The following is a 23,846-nucleotide window of genomic DNA, read 5'->3' as shown; positions in this document are numbered from 1 at the left end:
CATATGAAGTATATAGGGAGGATTATAGCCAATCACCTGGAATAATCCAAGCCAATATTCCATTAGGATATAACAGTCACATAGAAAATACCCTTTGAGCTTGCTGTGAACTTAGTATAAAAGCAGGTTTCCCTGAAAAGGCTGGAGAGTGCTCCAAAAGCAGAATTTACCTTCTCCCAACCTCCTTCCACTCTCCAACTTGTGGTGAGTCATGTGATAAGTGCCAGCCGGACATTATTTCATGTTTTGCTAAGATTAACTGGAGCTAAAGGACGCTGCTTGAAAACTAAGAAGCCAGTATCTTAGTTTCAATTAAGTTCAGGGGGCGGAAAGGGGTACAGAGGAGGTTGTTACATTTTGCTTCAAACAAAAGAACTCTTAAATCCTCTCAGAAACTTTCATTCCTGTGATTCTCCAGACATAGCAATGTCCATGGACATGGCTTACTTAAAAATGTTTATCCGTAATTACTTAATGCAATTACTGCTTCGTTCCTGATTGTCTAACTCCCCAAACTATGAATCCTGATCTTTTACTTTATTTAAAAATGTAAAGTATTTTTATACCTGTCTTTTAATACTAGGAACTGAAAATTCTTCCTGGAAGCAGGTAAGGGTCATAAGCAACAAACATTCCAAGAATGCATTAGGTGAATTTGTATTTTATGCTGGGCTGTCTGCAGGTTTATGGTTTACACTTAGATTTCCTGTTGCTGTTAAAAACAAAAAAACAGAAACATAAGATTCTGGCGTAAGTTAACTTTGTTTAGTGCACCTTCCATTTAGATGTTTTTCTTTCCCTCCCCCAACAACGACTGCCTATCAAAGTGTGATTTACTTTGAAATTTCTAAGTAGGGTCTCTTACATGTTTTGGCGGTACGTTTTGCTCTGAGTGATTTCTGCATATATACTCACACAATCATGCTTAATATTCTGATGGTTTTATTAACAAGTATATAATACATATATTGCATACTGTATATAGTATATGAGGACTGTACAGTACAAATTTATGTTCACAGTTTGACATGACAAAATGTCATTACTGAATTCCCATTGGACTACAGAGTAGAAACAGAGAAGGTACATTAAACATTCACATCTTTAGTAAGAAAGATTACCAAAATGTTTCAGTATTTGCAAGTATACTAATGCATGCTAAAAACCTTTACCCATTCAGTCTTATTAGCTTATAAAATATATTACACTTTATTAAAAATTTCTGCATAGTTTATACAAGTATTAAAGTACTGTAAATGTAATAATCCCGCTATACTTGCAGGTATGGTTTAAGAGATGCTAAGCAGAAAGATTATTTTGACCCTCTAACACTAAGTACATAACAGCAAAAAAAAGTGCTAGTATTTGTAAAACATAATATTGTTGTAGCCCTCGTTTAATGCATGGAAAATGGTTTTGTAAATGTATTATTTCTTAAGTGAATTTGCAATTTAGAAATTGTTAACCTTGACCAAGAAGAAAATAAAGACAACTCTGAGCAACTTCACGTATAACAGCAATTCCTTCAAGATGACTGTATATTTTCAAACCAACTGAATTATTTTAAAACTTTAGATTTTTGAGATTGTCTTTAAAACAATCTAACCAGGAATGACATGCAGATATACAGTATCAGCAATATAGTCTTTCGAATTCCACATTAGTGCAACACTGATAGTGCAGATGGGTGTTTAATAAAATATACATACACATATATAGTTCCCTGTAGATCTGTTCCAAGGCTCTTGCAACTTCCGCATTTTTAGCATTTTCTTAACTGAACATGGCTATGCTGCTAACATTCTCCAAACCAAGTGATTTGGAATGTTAATGCCCATTTATGACGTAGATTCACATTTTAAAACTCTAAAATGATGGATTCAGATCTAATTTTCCTGACTTCTCCCCCAAGATGACACTTGGATAATAACCGAAGCAATTCTGTAACAATTTATGCATTAACTCCACGTTTACAAATCATTCTCACCAATTTAAATATCACCATTGATAGTAACATGGCACACCATTAAAACCACACGTTCAAGGGCATCTTACCTTGTACTTGAGGTCTCCCATGATAATAGCTAAAAATGACTAAGAGACTAAATTTCTTAACTATCATAGTACGATACAAATATAAAAAAGAGGAAAATTTGGAAAGTCAATTGGTAATTAAAGTATGTAGACCAGCACGGAAACAGAAAATGGCTTCTCTGGCTTGTTTTTCTTTCAGAGTTAAAGGATCTTTACTAATGAACTGTTAGCATAATCTAAGGAAGCTAAATAGTAATGTAGTAGAGCCTTGCCAGGGTTTTGCTTGTGCTTTCGAACAAAATTTTAATATGCCATAGTGAACATTAAATTTCATGAAGACCCATGAAACTATTCACTGGACTCAGACTCAAAGCTAATTATTCAAAGAAAATCGATTCTACCTTCTCTTGCCCCTTTCCCAACCTTTTATGGGTTGGAACACACAAACTGGTTATCTCCGTCAAAGCGAGAAAGTTCTTTGCATTCAAACTTAATTCTTCGGTGTTGAGGAAGAACCATTTCAAGAAATAAACTTTGGCATTTACAACACAGACAATAAGCAGAGAATCCAAGAGCCATTTTTATCTCTCAATTTGTATCTTAGTTGCAAACAAAAAGAAAAAAGAGCCCAATTAGGATGTTTTAATATTCTAAACAAATTTTGTGGTGCTTAAACAGTAAAAGAAAATAAAAACCAAGTGCCAAGATACTGAATAATTTTGCATTTCTCACCTACATTTCCTTTCAGTCAGTTCAGAGGGCTGAAGGGTGGATATCTTAGGCACGCAGTCCTTACAACTAACTTTTATTAACATAGATAGCGCTAAAGTAAGCTCCTCACACAATTCTCAGGCCTCCAGAATCACTTATTCACTGATGTTTTAAACACAATTAAACAGTGTATTCCTCCAAGGTTGTGTTGGATCCCGAGTTGTGGCTTGGATGCATCTTCAGGATTCCATTCTTCTCTCTTCCCTGTCCTTTACGAAGGCTCATTTGGGTATACGCGCCCACATTTGACCACCGTCACCATTTCCTTCAAATTTAGGACCAATCGCATTTCTATGCATGAATTATTTTTATTGGCATTTAGACTATGGTGCTCAAAAGCCTGCTTTTGAAAAATTTCCCCCCGATATTGGTGCTATTTATCTTCGACATGAACACGAGTCATTTTCAGTTTGTTCTTCTGACAGGATACTTGATAGTGAAAGGAGATTGCCAGCTCCAACAGTAAACGTTTGGGGATTTTTGAGCTACATATATCCATATCTGAACAATGATTTTCTATATTTTTCAGAAATCTGTCCCCCAAATAAAGGTACGTGTGCTTCACAACTATATTTACAAATAGTGTCACTCAGGTCTTAATGAATCTACGAAAGCATTAGCAGATGCTTATTTATGATATAGGTCATGAACACAAATGACAGCCGATTTGGCACTTTATAGCTCACACAGAAAAATTTCTGTCTGAAAGCTATATGATTAATTTGATACGGGAATACAATTACCACTTAATGTTTCCCTGTTTGAAAAAAAAAAAAAAAAAAAAAAAGCTGTAAGTAGGCCAGAAAAAGAAGGCCATTCAGATCCTTACCCCAAAGATTTTTTTTTTTTTTTAAATCATAACTGGGCAAATATTTTGTGGCATCCCTACTATCAATACTTGATGATCCATATTAAAGACATTGTAGGAATTAGGAGATAGGAGAGCATGGGTGACCCCGGGCTTTGCCATATGATTCTGCACAGGTAATACGCATAGAGATTGAAGCTCTGGGAAGCACTGCACAGCTTACCCAACAATGGCATCTCACCCAAAACCCCTGGCCTAGGAGAAATGGCTGGTTTCCTGCCCTGCTGCCCTGCCCAACACCCCTTTGCTCCATCTCGGTGCGACGCAATGACATCTATCCCTTGACGTCGCCCACCTATGTCTGCAGCTCTGGCTCACCTTCCAGGAGTGGCAAAGACCTCCTTCTCAGCTGCAGGCACAAAGGAGGGTAAAGGACTTAATTTAGATGAAGTGATAAATCTGAGCTGACAAGCAAGATCAGTGAAGGACAATGGCAGAGCGGACTGGACGAGCCTGAACTGCTGCTGCCCTTCTAGCTAAGCCCGGAAAGCTTCCTTCCACCCTTCTTTCTCACCGTGCAGCACAAAATGCGATCACAGCGCACAGAGGCGGGAACGTCTCTGGCAAAGACGAGCAGGCTGGATACTGTATTTCTAATACATTTACTTTGACATTCTTTTGAGAAATACACGGAGAAACTGACATTTGGTTATATGTTAGTTTACATGTTCCCTTATTCTCATTACATTAAACGTTATCTGTAAGAAGGGTTTGCTTAGCATCCCCGGAAAAAAAAAAAAAGTGTTCACATTCTTTAGGTCTGACCCGTGGTAAGGAGAGGGAGGATTAGAGAATATTTACTACTGACCATATGGAAGTTTGAATGATATAAATTCAGATTCAGACCAGCTGAATCAAAATGAAAATGTACATGTAAAAAATGAGTTAGCTCATAGGAGGACAGAGAGAGAGAGAGAGCTGGGCGAGTGGGGAGCCCGCAGAGGCGGGAGCCGGAGGCATTCAAACTAGCATGTGGCGCTTCCTGTGGAGGGCGAGGTGGTCGGAACGAGAGAAGCTGCGGTCACAGTCTGGACACTGGAAAGGTTTGATTCCAGTGTGTTTTCGGAAATGTCTTGTCAGTTCATCAGACCGCGCAAACTTCCATGTGCACCCTTCCCACGTACATTTGTAGGGTTTTTCTCCTGCAACAGGGAAAAATGATAAGAGTTTATTTTTTTTTTCTGACAGCAAGAGTCTATTAATTAGTAAAGACAATAAAATTAAACTTTTTGAGCTAAAGCTGTTGACAAAGATTATTTCCAAGGTATGTTCATCCATTTGTCCCTCAATAAGCACTACAGGACAAGAAAGAAAAAAATGAACTAATTCTCTTAAAAATTTTACTGGCTTGCTGCCCCACCCCCCAAGAGGAGTGTAATTTTAAGAGTTCTTAAAGCTTAAAGGCATTAAATCCATTCTGAGGTGCCAAATAGCTTGGTTTTGTCCTTAATAGTAGGGATTAATAACAAGAAATTCCTGGTGATCTGTATTTGTATATTGTCTTAAACTATTTAGGACCTTAGATTCAGTGCTAGCCATTCAATGAAAAGTCTGAATTGAAAGTTCGTGGGATTTTATTCTTTTCAATAGTTTTCTAAAAATCTAAAGTCTCTATCAACTGAAGTATGTGTCAGGGATTTCAACATCTTATCTTCTGTTTGGTCTATAACTATGATGAAGCATAATGTTTTAATTCAGAAGTACTAAAAATTTAGTAATTCCTCCCCACGCTGTCAGAAACCAGGCTTCTCCAACCCCTCCTGTGGAATAACGGTACATCTGCAGGTAAGGAACAGAAGACCCTTGTGGGAAAATCATTGGGAGAGCCAGTATGTAGGCTTTTATAATTAAAAGGCTGTGAATGGCTTTCTTACATGTTTAAAGTATAAATAACAGGTAATGGGTATCACAATATAATTCCCATTTACTATTACTTGTTCTCTAGAAACCTAACAGGGCTGCGATCTCGTTCCTTGGCATTTCAATGAGATATTCAGAATTTGTATTATCTGCTTTGCTGCACAGCATTCAAATGCTAAGAGGATGTTTTTCCTACATCTGAATTATGCAAACACCCACTGCCTTTTTAACCTTCCCCTAGACTTTGACCCCCTCCTCCCCACGGCAGGTCCCATTAATGCCTTGGACGTGTTTTTATGACTCCTGGGCACAGATTTTGGTGACTGGGTGTTTCCTAAAGGCAAGGCTATTCCCCTTAGCTAAGAACGATGTACACAGAGGCAAACTATTGTTGCATTAGAGGTTCACACCAAAGAGTTTGAGGTTAGGTCAGATATGACCTACAGTAAACGTTAACCACCAATACTGACTGCAATTAATCAGGTTGTTTAAAACATTTTTATGTGAATTCCTTAAGACAGTTTGCTATAAAATGTTTAAGAACCCAAGAACAATTTTGTTTTCGTCACCTATACAAAGATCTGGCTGCACACTCTATATTCAACACTGGGCAGGATGAAACATATTCTAGGAACAGATATGGCAGGCAAGTCCCATAGCAGTTCCCTGAATTTTAGAAGAGAGTAATAACCCCAACTCCATTTCTATAAACTGCTGCATCTATTTGTCTCGCATAAAGAAGTGCCTTTTGATGCTGTGAATCCGATAACGTGTAACATTCATGAAATGAGGGCCCACGAGAAGACCACGCACAGCCTTGAGGAAATGGGCCTATGGCCGCTAGCGGGCTCCCCTCTGCTCCGGTGGAGGTGTTGCCTTCCAGGCTCCTTCACTACACAGAGTATAGAACGGCAAGCGACTGGGAGGGACCTTGTTAGAGCGAGAACCTCGAATCTATGCTCACACTACAAAAGTGAATCTTTATCGGAACCTGTTTTCATGACAGAGACATCTACGGACGACGGTAACTTTCAAGATGCCTGAACAAATTTCATTAAAATAACCTCTGAAACTTAGAATATTTGCCTTAATATTTCATTCTAATATTTCTTTAAGGAGGTAAAGTGAGTCTTGTATTTCTGATACCTGTATGTGTTCTTCTGTGCGCTTTCAAGTGAGAGCTTTTAGTGTACACTTTGTTGCATCCGTCGTAATCGCATCTGTGTATCCTCCGCTTCCTCTGGGCGTCTGGAGATTCCACAGGCAAAGGTCTCTTCCCAGGCTGTACTATGACTGAAGGGTGATTCCTGTGAAATCCAATGTTAAAACGCAGAATGTTGAGTGAAAGGCTCGTCCTTTTTTTTCTGTCTACCAAAAACACTAACAACACTGGGCAAAAACAAACAAAACGAACAAAAAAAAAACCCAATAAAATAAACAAAAAAGAAATTAGCTGATCAACCCAAGAAGCACTGCTATATTCATTCAACAAACATTGAGTGAGCACCTACCATGAGCCAGGCACTGTGCTTGGCACCGGGACACAAAGATGAATAAAAACAGGGTTCCTGCCCTCGAGGAGCTCACACTCTAGGGGGAGACAGACATGTAGATAAGTAACGACAGTAAGAAGGCTTACGCTACACTAGAGGGAGGCGCTAAGTGCAAGCAGAGTCTCTTTCTCTCAATCAAAATCTGCCTCTTTACAGAATTTTATGGCACTAGGCAATGCTGGACACTGTGTTTTCATAGGCTGCCCTGATTTTCACTTATTGTTCTTTAGGAAAACATGTGAAAGGTCAAATTCCTAAGTCTCAGGCAACCATACTGTAGGTCATATCTACATTTTATTCTTTTCGTAATTGGTATTTAGTTGGGGTCTCTTAAAGATCACCAATTCCCATTTAATTTTCAAATGCTAACTCCTCCAAAAAAAAAAAAGGTTGCCACTGCAGTCTTCATGACTAAAATCTTTACTGTCACTTACTTTTCCTGTTAGAGGGAGAATTTCGCGGCAGTGCCAGCATGACAGTGGTTCCAAAAAGCAGTGTCGGCTCCTTCAAGGGGCACCTGCCAGTCTCCCTACCTTCCTGATGACTGCCACCCAGACTCACAATCTGCATTTGCACAAATCGAATCATGTTAAACTTACTTCGGACTCTCTCTTTTCCAGAAAGCCAGTTGGTGGACAGAAAAGGCAGATGGGGAAGAGTTGGGAAAAATCTGTAGTTTTCTCAGACTTCTTCTGCTGATTCATGTAAGTAATTAAAATTTCTAATCTATTCATTAATTCTAAGCCATTCATTACTTTCCTAATGACTAATTACTTGCTGCAAGCTTATGTGGTTGGCCTCCAACTATAAAGAAAGACTTCTTTTACTTTTCAATTTGAACCTAAATTTCTTAAGATGTTCCAAATCACATATGAAATTTTTATACAAGTGTGTAGGGGAGAAAAAAGATTGGTGAAAAGGAAATAAAGAATTCAATGGGGTAAACACTCAAGCTTGTGAGATAAAAAAAGGATAATAAAAATTAAAAGGGACTCCCTGAAATGAAACTTCTTTTATCTTGGTAAAAATTTAAATACATGTCCTTTATTAGTAACTTTTCCAGACATGCTACGGAGTGACTTAAAAGAGAATATAAGGTGTGATTATTTTAAATGACCTTACTTATTTCTCACTTTTATTACTAGCAAAGAAAACTGTTAGTTATGAATATCGCTACCTTCCTACCCTGATACTAGATGGGCAACACAGAAAAATAAAATAGCCAAGTTTAGATACATGGAAAAATGCACATGAACTAGTGAGAGGGGGGTTAAAAAAGAACAAAAACTTCAATTTTATAAATAAATGTACAGACAAATAACAGAGAAAATAGAGAAGTGAGAGGTTTATGGACAAAGTTTTTATAAAGCTGAATTATCAATTTAAAATTATTCAATAAAAAGGCAAAAATTTTAACCTTTAATTTTAATGTCGTCAATTAAAAATGTTTCCTTTACATTGAGAACTTCAGAAAGTAAAATGCTGGGGGGAAAATAAATGGTCAAATACATCTCATATGCCTCTGGGTTACAGGAAGAGTATCCTAGATGACGTTAGTAGCCTCTCCCAATTATTAGCTTTTATGGATTGGGAATCTGTCTGATAGTTTCTGTGCAATAGTTAGTTACGATCGTTTTTTCCAATTGTTCATTCTGTACATAAAGGCGCGTAAAATCCAGTGTGCTCTAGTTTTACCTCCCAGCTCTGCTGCTGACAATCCCTATGACCCCTGGGCAAGGCGTCACTTCTGTGAAAGGGGGATGAGGATAATACAATCGCAGAAGGCTGTCGTAAGTAATGTGCACAAAGCACTGAAGAACAGGATCTGTTCCAGATATAAAAATCTACTCGACAGTAGCTGTTGCTATTTCGAGGTTCAGAAACCCATTTGCAAACGTTGCCCCTACAGTTGTTTAATTTCGTGAGTTTTGGGGATGTCCTGGCATCAGACTAGGAAATCTCTACTCTGGCTAACGTCAACCTGGGAAGACAGTATCATCATTCGAGGGTGGTAATCATCCCTATCTCTAAAGAGCCAGCTGTTGGTACAGGCTGATGCTACAGATTTTGAGATCTCACCCTTCTTGGTCTCCTCGCTGCTCATTTTAAAGAGGCTGTTTGGATCATTACAACCAAGAAGTTAGAACAGCTATTAAATATCAGAAACTTGGTCATTGTTGACCCTTCTCTTATGTTTGCTACCTTTCACATACACAAATGGGGAATCTGATCCTCAAGCTTTTTGTTCTAAATGCATTTTCACACACGTAAATATATAACAAAAGGAACCTGATATACATTTGAGTGCCTTTACAAATAATTCTAAAGCTATAACTCTATGTAATCAAGCAAATGGATTTCAAAGCTGTATTTTAAAGTCTACCTCTAAAGGAAAGTTTTCTTAGGCAAATATTATTAGGGCTGCCTCATCATAATGGTACTAGGTGCTTGGTTTCAAATGATTCTTTCCTGGCTAGCTGGTTTCCTATGTGGGCTGCAACTGGGCACACTCCAAGACATTACTTAATCGCATCTGTGAGAAAATCACTTGAAAAGTACACGTCCAGGTTGTGGCTAATCTGTTGAATTTTTTGAGAGGCAAAACACATTCTTAGGTCAGCATTAGACTAAGCATACTGCTCATTAATTATTAAAAGCCATCAAGGTTGAGATCATCCAGAGAACATTACTTAAGAGAAAAAGTCCTTTCTCTTCAGCCACATTCAGGGCACAGAATATTGCCTTCAAATATTCTCCTTCGTGACGTTTTATATTGTAATTCGCAGTACCCTGGACGTTGGAATAACCCCTTTCAGTCAATAGATTCCACTCCCCCACCACTACCCCTATGTGGGCAGCTGGCTTGATAGCAGCTTTGTCATCCATCACCTAGGCAGGAACAATTACATGTGCAAATCACGCTGCCAGTTACCTCACCAGCTGTCATCATGAAAAAGAGGTAATTCAGCCTACAAAGATATGTGCGTTTTGGTCAGTCTTTCTGTTTTTCCTTTCAGTGGAGTGCACGACCAGACACAATTGGCTTGATATGGGTTAAAAATGGCAGGAAGAGCGCTCATCTAGAAGCTGGAGGTCAAGCTCGGGCCCCCTCCGCTGGTAACAGTGTGATTACAGGCGAGGTATCTAATGTTTTGGCTTCTCAGTTCTCTGTTTGCTCTGACTCCTGCATGTTCGTGCTCAGAGAATTAACTCCTTTGAAAACACCTGGAAAGTTTCTTTTTGGGGGGAGAAGAAGGTACTATGAAATTATGAAAAACAAGAATGTACAAATCCATCAGATATTCTCCCTGCTGATGTAGCTGGGTAAAAAAATTCACTTTTTTTCTTCATCCATCAGGGAATATATGACTACAATAACAAAACCACGGAATTTACATTTCGTTGCAGATTAGCTGTGCGAAGGAGAAGGGTGGAGAAGATAACGTAGAAAGGTGGGCAGCACATTTGTTCAGGTGGAGAAAAGGTGATACAGGAGGAAGATGACGGAAGGGCCCCTGAGGGCAATAATTGTTGCCTCTGTACTAGGAAGCTGACCACTACATGTTGAAAGATAACACGGGACAATTATAGCAATAATGATAATAATAAGAATTACAACCAATAATGAAAATAAAGAGGAAATGGAGGCAGCAAGATTAAGTGATTAGCCCAAGGTCATACGTATGGCGGAGAGCAGAGCTGGGTTCCAAGATGTCAGCTCCCAAGGTCACTTCCTTAACTACTTAAAACACAGCCTCAGTGTAATCACTGGTAGAGGTCAAGGATATCTAACAGCAAGTCCCATCAACGATGTTATTTAACCTGCGTGTGGCATCATCACATCATAGCGAGACCTAAAACACACCACTGTTCAGGTGCTTGGATTCTGACCAATACAGTGTAAACTTTCCACTGCATGGCAGTTCTAAAGCAGACTGAACAAGCTGGGGGCGGACATGATTAAAAAGAGCAGATAATAAAGTTTTTTCAATGCTGAGCTTCTCTGAGCTACATGGACAATTTCTGTCGCCACCACTGATTTGCAAGACCCGTTTTGGACCGTCTTTCTTGGGCTTATGGTCGGCCCAAAGACTATGATTACAGACAGTCCCCATGATGGAAACAGTATACGTTATGAGAAGTAACAACTGGAAGGACGGCATGTGTCCGTATGAACCATTTTCATGATCCGACCTTAAGTGCAATATTTAGAACACCAAAGTCAACCCACGTTGGGATTAGGATTAGGGAAAAACTACACATGGTCCGGAAGAATGAAAAAAAAAAAAAGATAAAAAGATAAAAATGATATATCTGGTAAGGTGGCAAAATCATGAGCGACCAGTTCACGGGTGACCTGAGGTCACTGTCACATGCTGTCCACGTAACAGAGCGGTTTTTGGACAGGTCCTCCCACCCTGCCCAGTGGCTGCCACATCCTACGAGGTGTTCCTGGCAAACCACATGCATCACGCGTCGGAAGCTTGTGCTTCCATGCCAGGTCCCAAGATGCACGCTGCTACGGAAATGCCGGGGAGACCAAAACGTACTTACTCTTGCAACAATGCTTGAGGGGGGGACACTGAGTTCATTAAAGGGGGTGACATTTCTTCAGGATAATAATCTGTCCTCTGTGGTTCGATCCCAGGTTCTATTTTAATTTTCTTCTGTAATATAGGCTTCTCATACGATTCAATTACAGGTACTAAAAGAAAATAAATAAAAATAGAAAAGTCACTCTAGTATAACTTAACAATTTCAGCTTTTAGAAGCTTACTGCATAGCTCGTATTTACAACATTGATGTGTATTTATCTGCTTTTGGCAGCAATGAATTTGTGAGGGGTTCCTGTTTCTCTGGACCATTATTTTGCTAGTAAGCAGCCCCCAAATGATTCTTTATGATTTTTAGTTATCTCCGTTTAATCCCAGGCTTCTGCCCAGGTCTAGTCAGTAAAGAAGATAGCTTTTAATAGCCATTAGTTTTCACCATGAGCTAAAGGTATTAAATGCCTTTTTGTACCTAGAAGCACACTGGCATGCTATAAAGCAAAATAAAAAGTCAAGATTCTTACTATCCTGCAGTTGACAACTGCATAGTGAAAGTAATCATTTCATGGCATTAAACAGACGGTCTGATTCTTAGGAGCTCTTCCAGTATCAACACTTGAAAAAAAAAAAGAAAAGAAAAGAAAAGGAAATGCCTTAGGCAGACGCTAAGTGGAAAATTTCCTTTTCAGAGTTCAACAGCTCTGGCTCTCTGCTTCCTTCGCTCTCTCACCCAGGCTGTCTGGTGAAGCCACCGGACATGCTAAGCTGGAGCAGCAGTGTGCATCAGCGGCGGAGCTTACCTTGCATGCTACTGTTTGAGTTCTCCATCTCCTCGGACAAGGACACCATGAGCGGCTGCTGGAGATGACTGGTGTACATGAAGGGGACGGGCTGCACCACGACGGGCTGTATGACAGGCAGTATCCCCGGGCTCCGGATGCCGTGCCGGGAGAGGGCAGCAGCCATCACCGGTGGCATGGACAGCGGCACGCTGAAGGGCTGCACTCCCGGTGGAGGCGGCGAGTACTTCTTCATCGGCGGGCTGGAAGACGGCATCCCCAGCCCAGGTGAGGCTCTCCGGTGTGTCGGCTGGAACTTCAGTGAGGAGGGGGAATTCCCAGTAGAGGGCGGGGAACTCCGCTTGTTCACGGTGAGGTCCACTGGCTCCATCTGCATCCCATGTGACAGGGCTTCCGGGGTCTGGAAGTACTTGTCAGATAACGGTGTGGAGTAGATGACTCCATACTTGTTGGGCTTTATCGACTCCATATAATTAGATGGGTATGACTATTGGAAAGGAAAAACAGAAATGTGGACAATAGCCAAATAAGTACATATGCTTGAAACATGAAGATGAAAATAAACAAGGCACTTTCAATTTCATGGACTTTATTAGAGTCGTTTGGATTCAGATATATGCTTGACCCTGAAAAAATGCTATGTGTTAGCTGGTCTAATAAACATAAGAACTAAGGTTAATGTGGTAACCCTGTATCACCTGAAAAAAAAAATCTCGAATTTAATTCTAAGATGATGCCCTTGTGAAATATTACGTTTCAGGTTGATAACTGCCAAAATTCTGAAACAGGTGAGCAAAGAGAATCCTTACAGGTCTTTATTGTTGGGAGTCAGCATTGGGGTTCACCAAGACCCAGTCAAGCCAACTAACCTCGTCGCTTTTCTGACGAAGTTTCTTAACTGGCAGGAAATGCTTTCTCTGGCTTTAGTGTTTTACCTCAGCAGCAGGGCACCGAACATTCCTCACAATATACTTGTGTATATAATGTGGAAAACGGAGCTGCACCTTTGGGTGGCCTGAGCCTCTGATGAATCCCTGTCTAGGATGTCCAATAGTCCTAATTGGCCTGGGACTGTCTTGGCTTTAGCACGAAAGTCCTACAACCTGGGCAACACCTTGGTCTCAAGCAAACCAGATGGCCAGTCACCCTGCACACCTATACACTGAAGGCCACCCACACTAATGTAGCTATGTCCTTGGCTTTAACGGCCTTATTCACAGTTTGAATGAAGCTCTAGAAGATGACTTGATTTCCAAATTTGTGGATGACGCAGAACTGTAAGAAAAGGCTAATATAATATGACTCAAATCAGGACATGTGATGCTCGAAGTGACTTGCACACAAGCTGGGGCCCAGTGTTCTCTCTTCTACCCCTAGCTACCCTCCCCATCAAAAGAGGCTGGAGGATAAGCCAACAAGATCCCGGATGAGACAAAATGGTTTGTTTCCTCTAAGATCTGTTCTACAAATGATCTGATCTTCAAATACCCTTCCCTCTTCTAATATCAGGGTAATCTAACTCTATCTACCAGCTTTAAATATAATCATAATAATTGCACATGCTGGTTAATGTCCCTGGCCATGGAATTCACTGAAATTACTCTGTTCTTTAACTAAAAATTTAAAAAATCTTTGTTGTAGAATGCTTAAAAAAAAAATTAAACATAAGCCATTTCTTTATGTGTAGGCATTTTAAGGAAACTAAAATTTTTAGTGATAACATGTCAAGTCTTTCTGCAGAAAATTACTTTATCTGAATGTTTTACCGTGAAAGTGATCAGCAAAACACTGTGCCTCTCTTCCAGCTCTTAAATTCTATGCGTTTATGATTCTGAGGCAATACTAGCTCAGGATACAACCAAGAAAACCCTCCAAGGGGGCTTTCTAATTAATCGGCTTAAATGCACTATTAATACCTGAGCTTCCTGGGCCCCTCTAGCGGCCACTGTTGTTGAGTTATGAATAACTGTGGGGTAGCAGTGGTTTTGACTGGGATTACGACTAAGATCACACCCTTCCTGGGCCCCACTGGGCGATTCTCTGCCTGGGTATATGCATCAGAATCACTGTGCTGATGTTACTAAAACTCGGATGCCTGGTCTCTACTCCTGGCCTACTGATTCGAGTATCTGGGAACAGGGGCCCCAGTGGCCTCATCTGGTTTTGATGCCAGTTTCTCATTGTTCAGATTAAGTATTTTCCTCCTGTCCTTTCTTTCTCCCTATCATCATAACCTGTACGGTCTCCTAGAACAGTGATGCCAGTACACATCCCTCGGGAGGCACTGCAGATGCTTACAGGTGGCACGTGATGAGCATACCATGCTTTAAAATAATTAGGTGTTTATTTAAATGCATAAAAAAACTTTTGTTTACAGTAGTGATATTATGTTCCCTGTTAAAATAAATGTATTATGTTAAAAAAAAAGTGATTCTATAAAAGAAAGCAAGAAAAATTACTAACTAAATATTAGAAGCGCAGGTGCCATCAGGATATGGCAAAACTTGTCGCAGTAGTACTGCGAGGCAGTAAGGTTAAAATTACACACACTACGGTCCTAAGAGTCCCTTTTCTTATACAAGAGATGTGCCCTGCCATGGGCTTCCATCCTCTCAAACTGTAGATTCTGAATTACTGAGGAGTAGCCCTGGGTGCACAGATGGCCTTTTGAATAGTGCAGCTCTCTATGATTGAGATAAAAAATAAAAATACTAATTTTTATTATTAAAATCTGGGAAATTATTTAAGTACCATTTAAAGGGGGGAGGGAAGAATTTTCATTAGTAACACTGCTTGAAAACAAGGATGTGAAGGATATAAAATCAGGAAATATAAAATATATGAATTTTTTTAAAAAACAGCTTTGAGTTATATATTAAGAATCAAATGAAGAAAGGACTGTTTCTTTTTTTAGAACCAGGCACACAGGTACACTACAAGATATATAAGAATGTTAACATTGTTTAATTGTGAGGCATAAGGTTCAAAGACCAAAACACACACACACACACACACACATAGAATGTATAATAAGGGTTTAATGAAGTAAATACAAGGGGGAACTATTTCTCCTAGTTCTAAAATTTAACCTGCATTATATGATTCTCTAAAGGGCAAAAGTTCTGGTACTAGAAACAAAAACTTAAGGAAATGGGAGGCAGCATTAATTGTTTCTACTCACAAAAAAAATGTAGCTTTGCCTTTATTTTCAGCCCTATTCTTCAACGACCTCCCTATGACCTAGATTTTAATGTCAAGTTATTGGCAGCTCAATAGGAAGCAAAATGAGGACACTTTTATTGCTGTCATTGCTGGATTTTTCTATGTGTGGGTGAGTTTAAGGCAAGCAGGAATTTAGAACCTGGGAGATATGTAAATTTAATAATATTCTTAGGTTTCTCAAGCCATAAAGAAAGAGAAAGCCGCATAGAAAGTCAAAGTTTCTAAACATTATGTAGTTTTGCTGAGAGTTTGCTCTCCAGGGAATGTCCCGTCTCCTGTATTGTTGAGTGGTGTTTGAGCTAAAAGTAAGGAGACACATCTGGGCACACAGTTCAGTACACACTTAACTATTTCCAGTCTGACTGCCTCACAAAAGGGTGAAGAAATGTCTCACTAGCAAATGTCACAGCAATGTTTATCAGGACATTGACACATTTAATTATTTGGGTGGAGGACACGAGCTACTGCAATCCGCTTAAAACAATCTGGTTCTCCCAGATTGGACTGGTAAAAGGATGCCTGGGGTGTATGCCTTGGGTGGGTAACACCCTGGTCCCAGTTGCTTCCTCTCTGATCCAGACCATTCCTATCTTCTAACAAAGCAATGCAAATAAACATGGCCATACGGGCCCCAAATTGAAATCAGACAGAATAGGGGCCTCTGGCCACTGATGGACATCCTGTGTCACCCAATCCCCCCCCCCCCCCCACATACTGCCTACCCAAAGACCCTGCATGCTGGACCAGAGCAGCCCGAAGACCAGGCTCCGGCAAGGCGATCCTGACCCCAACCCCGACGAGGAACAGTAATGGGTGCACTTCTCAAAAACATCTGTTACTAAGAAAAGTGCTTTCCCCTCCACACTGTGTGCATTTATTTGCTGAATGCTTCCTCTCACTAGATGGGAGATGAGGCCCTGCCACAGGAGTTCGATAAATACTGAATGAATGAAGTGAATCAGCATATTCTGATCCAGTTTTTACAATTAACAAGGCTAAAAATAATTCCAATTCTTTTGATTCTCAAAGAAATTTTTTAAATTATGATGAGGAAAAAGGCTCAGGATTTGGATAATTTTCTAAAGTTATCCCTTTATATATGGGAAATAATTTTGGTGAGTTTTCCATTACAAAACAGTTTAGATGGATGGAGTGACTGCCTGAAACACGAATGAATTCTGTTTCTCTATTCATTAATTTCTTTATTTTTAACAAGTGAACATCTGTGATGGTGATGGCAATTCAAAGGGATCTTCATGCTAAGGGTGGGGTTTCTGGTGCAGAAAGGCAGGTGCCTTTATAAGCAAACACTCTGGCAAATGTCAGGCCCCTCTATGTAAACAAAAGGAGAAAGTCCCCTTTCTATCCAGCTCAAGAGGGTCATGGAGAACAGAGCAGAGGAATTAGTGACTTTAAGTACTTTTCGATCTATAAGGAGTCTGTTAGATAACAATTTTTATTTAAAAAAAGAAAGAAAGAAAGAAAAAAGAACATACTTTCTTTCGAAAGTAATCTTCCTATAGGAATAGAGTAAGAAAGAATTCTTGATAAAAATTTGTTTCCTTTCTCACTTCCTGAGTTAAATTCTTTAATTTCCCACTTTTGAAAATGTATTGGTAAAAATAATTCCTTTACATGTGCATTTTATATTCACATGGTGTATAGTTTACAAATTATAATCTTGAATTTTACGAATTAAAAAAATAATAAAACAACAAAAAAATTAAAAAAAATAATAAAAATAGGCTCAGGGAGCTGTTGGTGGTTTTGCCAACGTTGTATTTGTTGAGAATAAGTAGCAGAGATCCAGGCACGGACCTGGGCAGGTAGGGTCTACTCTGCTCCCTATTCCTATAAATTTTAGCAAGATAATCCCAAGCGTTACCGTTTGCCTCAAAGCACAGGACGGTATGAAGGCTTATACTTGGGTAAGAGAGAAATGACATTTCCTCACTTTCTCTAAATTATAGCAAAATACCAAATAAGCATATTGCTTCTGCTATGCTCTCCTTTTAAGAGAAGGGGGGGTGGGGTGGGGAGGGGAGATAAGTCATTGTAAAATATTTTTATTGATAATTGGAATTAAAACGAAAAAAAATCTTATAAATTGTCCTATACTGCCTTTAATGTTTAGAACATTGACTCAGATAACCAAAGACTTCAACCTTCAGGTCAAAGATGGAATTAAAAAGTAAAAAGCAATAAAGGAATAATAAATTAGGTTTAATACACTCCTACTATGAAGGCAGGAAAAATGAACTTTGAAGATTTCAGAGTGAAAACATAATCACAACACTCTCTTCCCCAAATGTTTCAGTTAACCGAGGTTTCAATGAATTAGGAAAAAGAAACTTCATTGTAAGGATTGACACAAACTTTTGGTGAAGTGACCTAATTAATTTCTATAAGCATTAGTTGAAGTTGAAAACTAGAGCATAAAGGAGAAAAAGATCATTAATTGTAAAATACTTCTACATATTCTAGCTTCATGTATTAATATAAGTTACAGCATTACAAATATAACCATTACTTCAAATGCACTTTATTTCAATTTTTTTTTTCAATTATGCACACTTTCTTACACTTGCATGAGATAATTAACATGATATAACTAACTTAGCAACATAGATCTCCATTTTAGCTTTAAATTAGGCTCTTGAGCCCTATTTTCATGCTTGATTAAAAGCACTGGAGGTATACTGAATAGTAAAGTGCATCATGATGGTTCTGCATCATTTATGAAATTAATCATATTCTCTAGTACTAAAAACCTATTCATATTTCAAGGATATAATTAATAGAGAAATTTTATAGCTTAATTTTCCTTCAATGTGATCATGCAATAGTTGGGAGAGATGGGTTGATGAATACGATGACAGCATCGAATAACATTAGAAGTCAATTTAGTTTTTGATTAATAAAATGCTTATTGCTCAGTTATCATATTCAGACACTCGGTTAACCAGTTATCATGCTGGAATGTAAATGTTATTTCCTTAAAGCCACTCTGACTTAACTTTTCATTGTACACAGTGGTAAACACATCACTGGCTTAGGAATATCCAGGGCAACTCGGTTTCAAGGGCCTCAGAGTGACCCCCATGTCTTCTATGAACATTCTTGGCAGGAACTGCCAGAGCCAATGCATAAGGACGATCTAATTTTGCAAGTGTGTCATTATCAACCTTCACATATACAATTCGGGCCAATTTTTTTCCTCTTGTGAATATTTTCCAAGCCCCAGGAAGACAAGAGGGAGGCAGAGTGAGAATGTTGCCTTTTATTTCCTATTTACTAAATCAGATCTCCTCCCGTCTTATCCCTGCTTTGAGGTGAAACACACCTTTCTGTTGTCCTCCACGTCTCAGGTCCACAGCACTAGTGTTGTACTTGCATAAATACCGGACTAATTACTATTCTTTCTTGGTGGCTGAAAAGTATCTAAGGGGCCTGGCTTAGAAGGGCCAGCTTGGCACTAAGATGCTTAAAAGGATATGAACACAACTCCCTCCTAGCCACGGACTCCTCCCGGGGAGATGGAACTCCTCCTCACTGCCAAGTTCTCTTGCTAGCTTCTCCTCAGTCACCTCTCGTGCAGTCACAGCTCCATATGGCGGCTGTCATTGGCTTTTAAGCAAATTCTTTTATTCTTAATATATTTCTACAAGCAAAAGGACTGAGTTGTTAAATATATATATATATTTCATTGTTTTAATGTCTACAGCACCTGGTATTCCTAGGTGGTCTCCCATCCAAATACTAACCAGGCTCGACCCTGCTTAGCTTCCGAGATCAGATGAGATAGGGCATGTGATTTTTGTTTCATCTTTTTAATCAGCTCTGTGAAACATACCCTAAACACTATATGAGACCCAGTGAAATATCTTTTGCTTCCAGTATCAAAAAGAAAAACAGACAATCTCAAACACTTTTGAGAAACTCTTCTATATAATCAGGGTGATGATCTTGAGTAAAAAAACACCTCTAAGTCATCATGTTCCTGATACAGAGTTCTTGTAGGTACATTCAGAAAGTACTTCCTAACCACAAAAACAGTATATATGAGTTTTTAAAAAGATGTCCCCAGATGTACATTAATTTTTTTAAAAAATCAGTGGCCAAACTCCCCCCCACCCACCCCCGAAACCAATAATCCTAAGAGCCTAAACTAAAAAACTGGAAACTGAGGAGTTTCTGTAAACCTGCTTTTGGCGTAATGAGATTTGGTGGTGGCCCAAGTTCCATGCTGATCTCATCTTGGGTGTGTGTGTGGCATGGGACTTAAGGAAACATGGATCCAGTTGATTCAAGGATGTACAGTTGCTAGAAGGTTATTAACCCCGCTTACTGTCGGGGGCTTTGAACAGTTTCCCTATCAAACAGCTGTTAAGTAATGAGTAACTTTAAAGAATAACACAACACATGATAATGTTATTTTGGAAAACTTACCACCGAGACAGGGTCCATGGCCTCTTGCTTGACAGGGACGGGGTCAAACATGAGCATTCTTTTAGTCAAGCTTTCTAGGGTGCTCTGGTGTTTGGCCTAGAAAACAAAACATGGTGTTCATTTAAATTCCCAAGATCACTTTAAATATAAGCTAATAAAAATAAAATAAAATATTCTTCACCCATTCCTCCCTGCTTCTTCCTTTTCATAGCCCCAGGAATGGCTGGAATTTGTTCCCTTTACCTATGAAAAACGCCATATTTTATATAATTAAAACGAGAGTCCATGGTTATAACCAGATGAGGGCCAACTTGCATTCCTAACTCAAATGCATAAACTCTGATATTTCTGGAACAAAATATCCAGCCCCTCTTAGCAGCAAAGCTGAAGATGGCTATGCAACTCAAGAGAAGTCCATGTTATATACAAATGTTAAACATCTTTTCCTTATTTTCATTACAAAAAAAAAAAAAAAATCAAGGGAAAAAGAAAAGCTAGACACAACCATCATTAATATCTTTGTTTTTAACCTTGCAAACTCTTTTTAAATCAATTATTGCATGCATACAATTTAGACCCCATAATTTCGCTTGACAATTTGTGACAATTTTTTTTTTCATTAAGTATGGTTCCATATCATCAAATTCAGTATGCCACTGTGTTTTTAAGAATAATTCCCTTTTATAGGACACTTAGGTTGCTTCTAAATTTTTACTGTTACAGACAGCAATGAGCATCTTTATACTTACATCTTCCTGCATACCCTTAATTAATTTTTAGGATATACTTTATGAAAGGGAATTCTTGGGTGACAGGCATGTATATTTTCCAAAGCATCTTATATATCATCCAGAAGAGATGCTCTATTACTTCCATCGATAAAGTAGAACCTGTTTCCCAACACTTCTACCAGCAATGTGTTTTATCACTTCAAAAAATTTAGTCAATTTGTTAGAATCCAAATGGCCAATTGTTTTTATTCTTAAATTTCTCATTTCTATTTACCATTTACATTTCTTCTTTTAAGAAATGCCTATTCAGGTCTTAAGACTCCCCACACCCCCATCTTACTGTTTTCTAAGCACTTTTTATAGCTAAAGAATATGAACTTGTATTCACACCCATTCTTGCAAATTTCTCACTAGGAAATCAGCCAATCTTTATCCTAATGCAAAGGAAATTTGCATCTTGATCCTGTACAGTCTTTCCCCTCTCTGCTTCCATTGTTCTGCTTGTGTTACCCATGCATTTTCTTGTGTCCTACACTAGGCCACTTCTAGCACTAGTCTACATAAAACCAACTGCTCCCTCACAGGATAAAACAGTAGTCTGCTCGACATTCAACTGCACTTCACATGTTACGGAATCACTGCCCAGCTACTACCCAGACCTTCAACAACCTGCCTCAGACACTTACTATCCAAATTTGGTTTAAGTACTCAGTGCTTTGGTTAGAGGCGAGGCCTTTACAGATCACTTTGGTTTGGGTGGAAAAGTGAACAAGTTTTAAGACTATTCTACCTGAAAGAGCTGTAAAAGACCCTGGTTCTGGATTACTTCCTCTATTTCAGTATTAAAACTCCTCATCCCACCTCCATGATAGCAATCGTGTAGTTTGTTGTGCCCAGGATCTATGAGTTAAACTAAGATATCTTCACATACAATATTAAAAGTAATACTGTGTAAGTTCTTGTGCTTCAATGCTCTGTTGAAGAAAGACTGCTTTGGGTCTCATGACAACATGAACTATCATTATTAACTCAACATAAGGCCCTGACTTCAAAATTCAATTTTCTTACATCACAGGATGTATTATATTAATCTGCAAACAAAATCTAATACCAGACTGCTCAGATCAATGGTGCTACTTCCCTCTTACGTAGTATAGCAAGAACAAACCCCAACAGCCAGAGAAAAATGGATGATTTCATAATGAAGGATAAAAACCCCTTTTGTGCCTTGAGACCTATTATCAACCAATTCCCAGCCTAGCAGCTGTACAGATGGATACGGCTCTAAGAATTGCTGTCCAGTGCCCCATAGCGGACCTTAAACAAAAGATGTGAGACCTCCTGCTTATATCAATGAGGTCGAATAATTCAGTAGCCCTGACCCACGGTTGGCCACCCCTCCCCCAAGCCTTTTAAAATGACTCCTCTCTTTCAGATTCATCCACTCCACTCAACAGCTTCTTGATGCAAATCTTTCTAAATAAAAGCGTTCATATTCTCAGGTATATAAGGAAAGCCCTGGTCTTGAGACCCAGGAGCTGCATCCTAGCCCTGCCATGCGGCAACTCTTCTCACATGTGAAATTAGAAGGCATCTCTTTCATCTACTTCCTATAAAATCTGGACCCACAATGTTTAAAGAAGATTAAATTAGAATTTAACACACACACACACACATTTGTTTGCCTTCTAAATCGTTTATATCAACAAATATACAATTTTTGGATACACACACTGTACACACAGAACTTAAGTTGTTGGTTCCAGCTTCTGGAGCAATGTAAGGTATCTGCCTCTTTGCCAACATACCTAGCCTTAGAGGTCAACCCCTCCGCCCTTAAGAAGATTCAGACTAAAGTCAGTTTAAAAGTTAACTGAGATCTCATGTAGGGCCTTGTTCCTGCACCATGGCAACGGCTTCCTCGCATCTCCACACCTCAGCCTGCATGTTCTACCACCCCTAAGAGCAGACAGTGGAATTAAGATGGTGGGCTCTGGAGTTCATTTTGGTTCAAATGCTAACTCCACCATTTAGCTCATAAAGCCTTCAATGGCTTTCCCTAATGCCTATAGCAATGACTACTGAATCCATTTAAAAACAGATTACACATTAACCTGCTATATCTTCGATAATTTAAGACGTTATTGAAATCGCTTTTGTTCTTTAATTTTTGTTTTAAGAAAATGAGTGCTTTGTAAGGCTAGCAATCATGAGAAAAAATAGTCTAATACGAAGCATCCATTCCAACAAAACCTGATTCATTTTTATTGAAAAAAAGAATTGTAAAGGTATATTTCTTCAGAACTGTACCTTAAAGTAACTCAGTTGTGATTAAGGAATATTTCTCATTATAAAAGTAATGACACTTTGAAATTCTTAAATACATCCCTGGGGAAAAAAAAAAACGTCTGCAAAATTCAAATATCACTCTGAACAGAATCAAATTCACTGTCCAGTCGCATGTCTACCAGCACTTTGCTCCCAACTTGGTAGCTTCTAAAGTAACTGATCATGCCTTTAATGGTAGTCATAGGATATGGAACAAGAGAAGGTAATAGACATGTAAGAAAAACGTCAGCAAGAGTTTTTTGGGAATGGGGGTGGAGATGGGCAGCTTTACATTCATCTCAGTGCCAATTTTTAAATCTGTTAATTCTATAACACATTAACACAAATCAGGCTTTTGTTTATTTATTTGCAAAAAACCCCCTCATATACTCTGTACCTACTGTGTCCATCTCTGAATAGACCACTTTTGCCACTGGTATTGACTTTGTCTTTGGAGACTGCAGTGTCTCCAAAGTGCCCTCCAAGTAACTGAGAAGTAACTGGAAGAATCGGACTCTCTGAATTTAGTGGCTTTAGTTCTGCACGGACAGCTCAGTGCTCTGGGGATGCTGCCATTATTTTAGAAGAATGCTAAAAAAAAAAAAAAAAAAAAAAAAAAAATGCAAATGCTGTTGAAAATCTATTACACAACACTGACAGCAATCTTCAGTAGAACCAGT

The 23,846-nt window shown here is 38.9% G+C and overlaps 1 protein-coding gene across 2 annotated transcripts in view; it reads right to left on the bottom strand.

Annotated features, from left to right (window-relative positions):
- Nucleotides 1-925: 925 nt before the first annotated feature.
- Nucleotides 926-23,846, bottom strand: part of KLF3 (Kruppel like factor 3) — a 33,943-nt gene continuing 11,022 nt past the window's right edge. For both annotated transcript variants that reach the window (XM_016140708.2, XM_016140709.2), the window contains exons 2-6: nt 20,108-20,203; nt 12,437-12,923; nt 11,641-11,791; nt 6,680-6,840; nt 926-4,815 (exon numbers count right to left, since the gene is read on the bottom strand). In XM_016140708.2, coding sequence (XP_015996194.1) covers nt 4,634-4,815; nt 6,680-6,840; nt 11,641-11,791; nt 12,437-12,923; nt 20,108-20,164 — 1,038 coding nt within the window. In that variant the 5' untranslated portion in view covers nt 20,165-20,203 and the 3' untranslated portion in view covers nt 926-4,633. The remainder of the gene's footprint in view (nt 4,816-6,679; nt 6,841-11,640; nt 11,792-12,436; nt 12,924-20,107; nt 20,204-23,846) is intronic.

The sequence above is a fragment of the Rousettus aegyptiacus genome, unplaced genomic scaffold, assembly GCF_014176215.1.
Source record: "Rousettus aegyptiacus isolate mRouAeg1 unplaced genomic scaffold, mRouAeg1.p scaffold_m13_p_10, whole genome shotgun sequence".
NCBI lineage: Eukaryota > Metazoa > Chordata > Mammalia > Chiroptera > Pteropodidae > Rousettus > Rousettus aegyptiacus.
This window is presented reverse-complemented; position numbering and strand designations above follow the sequence as displayed.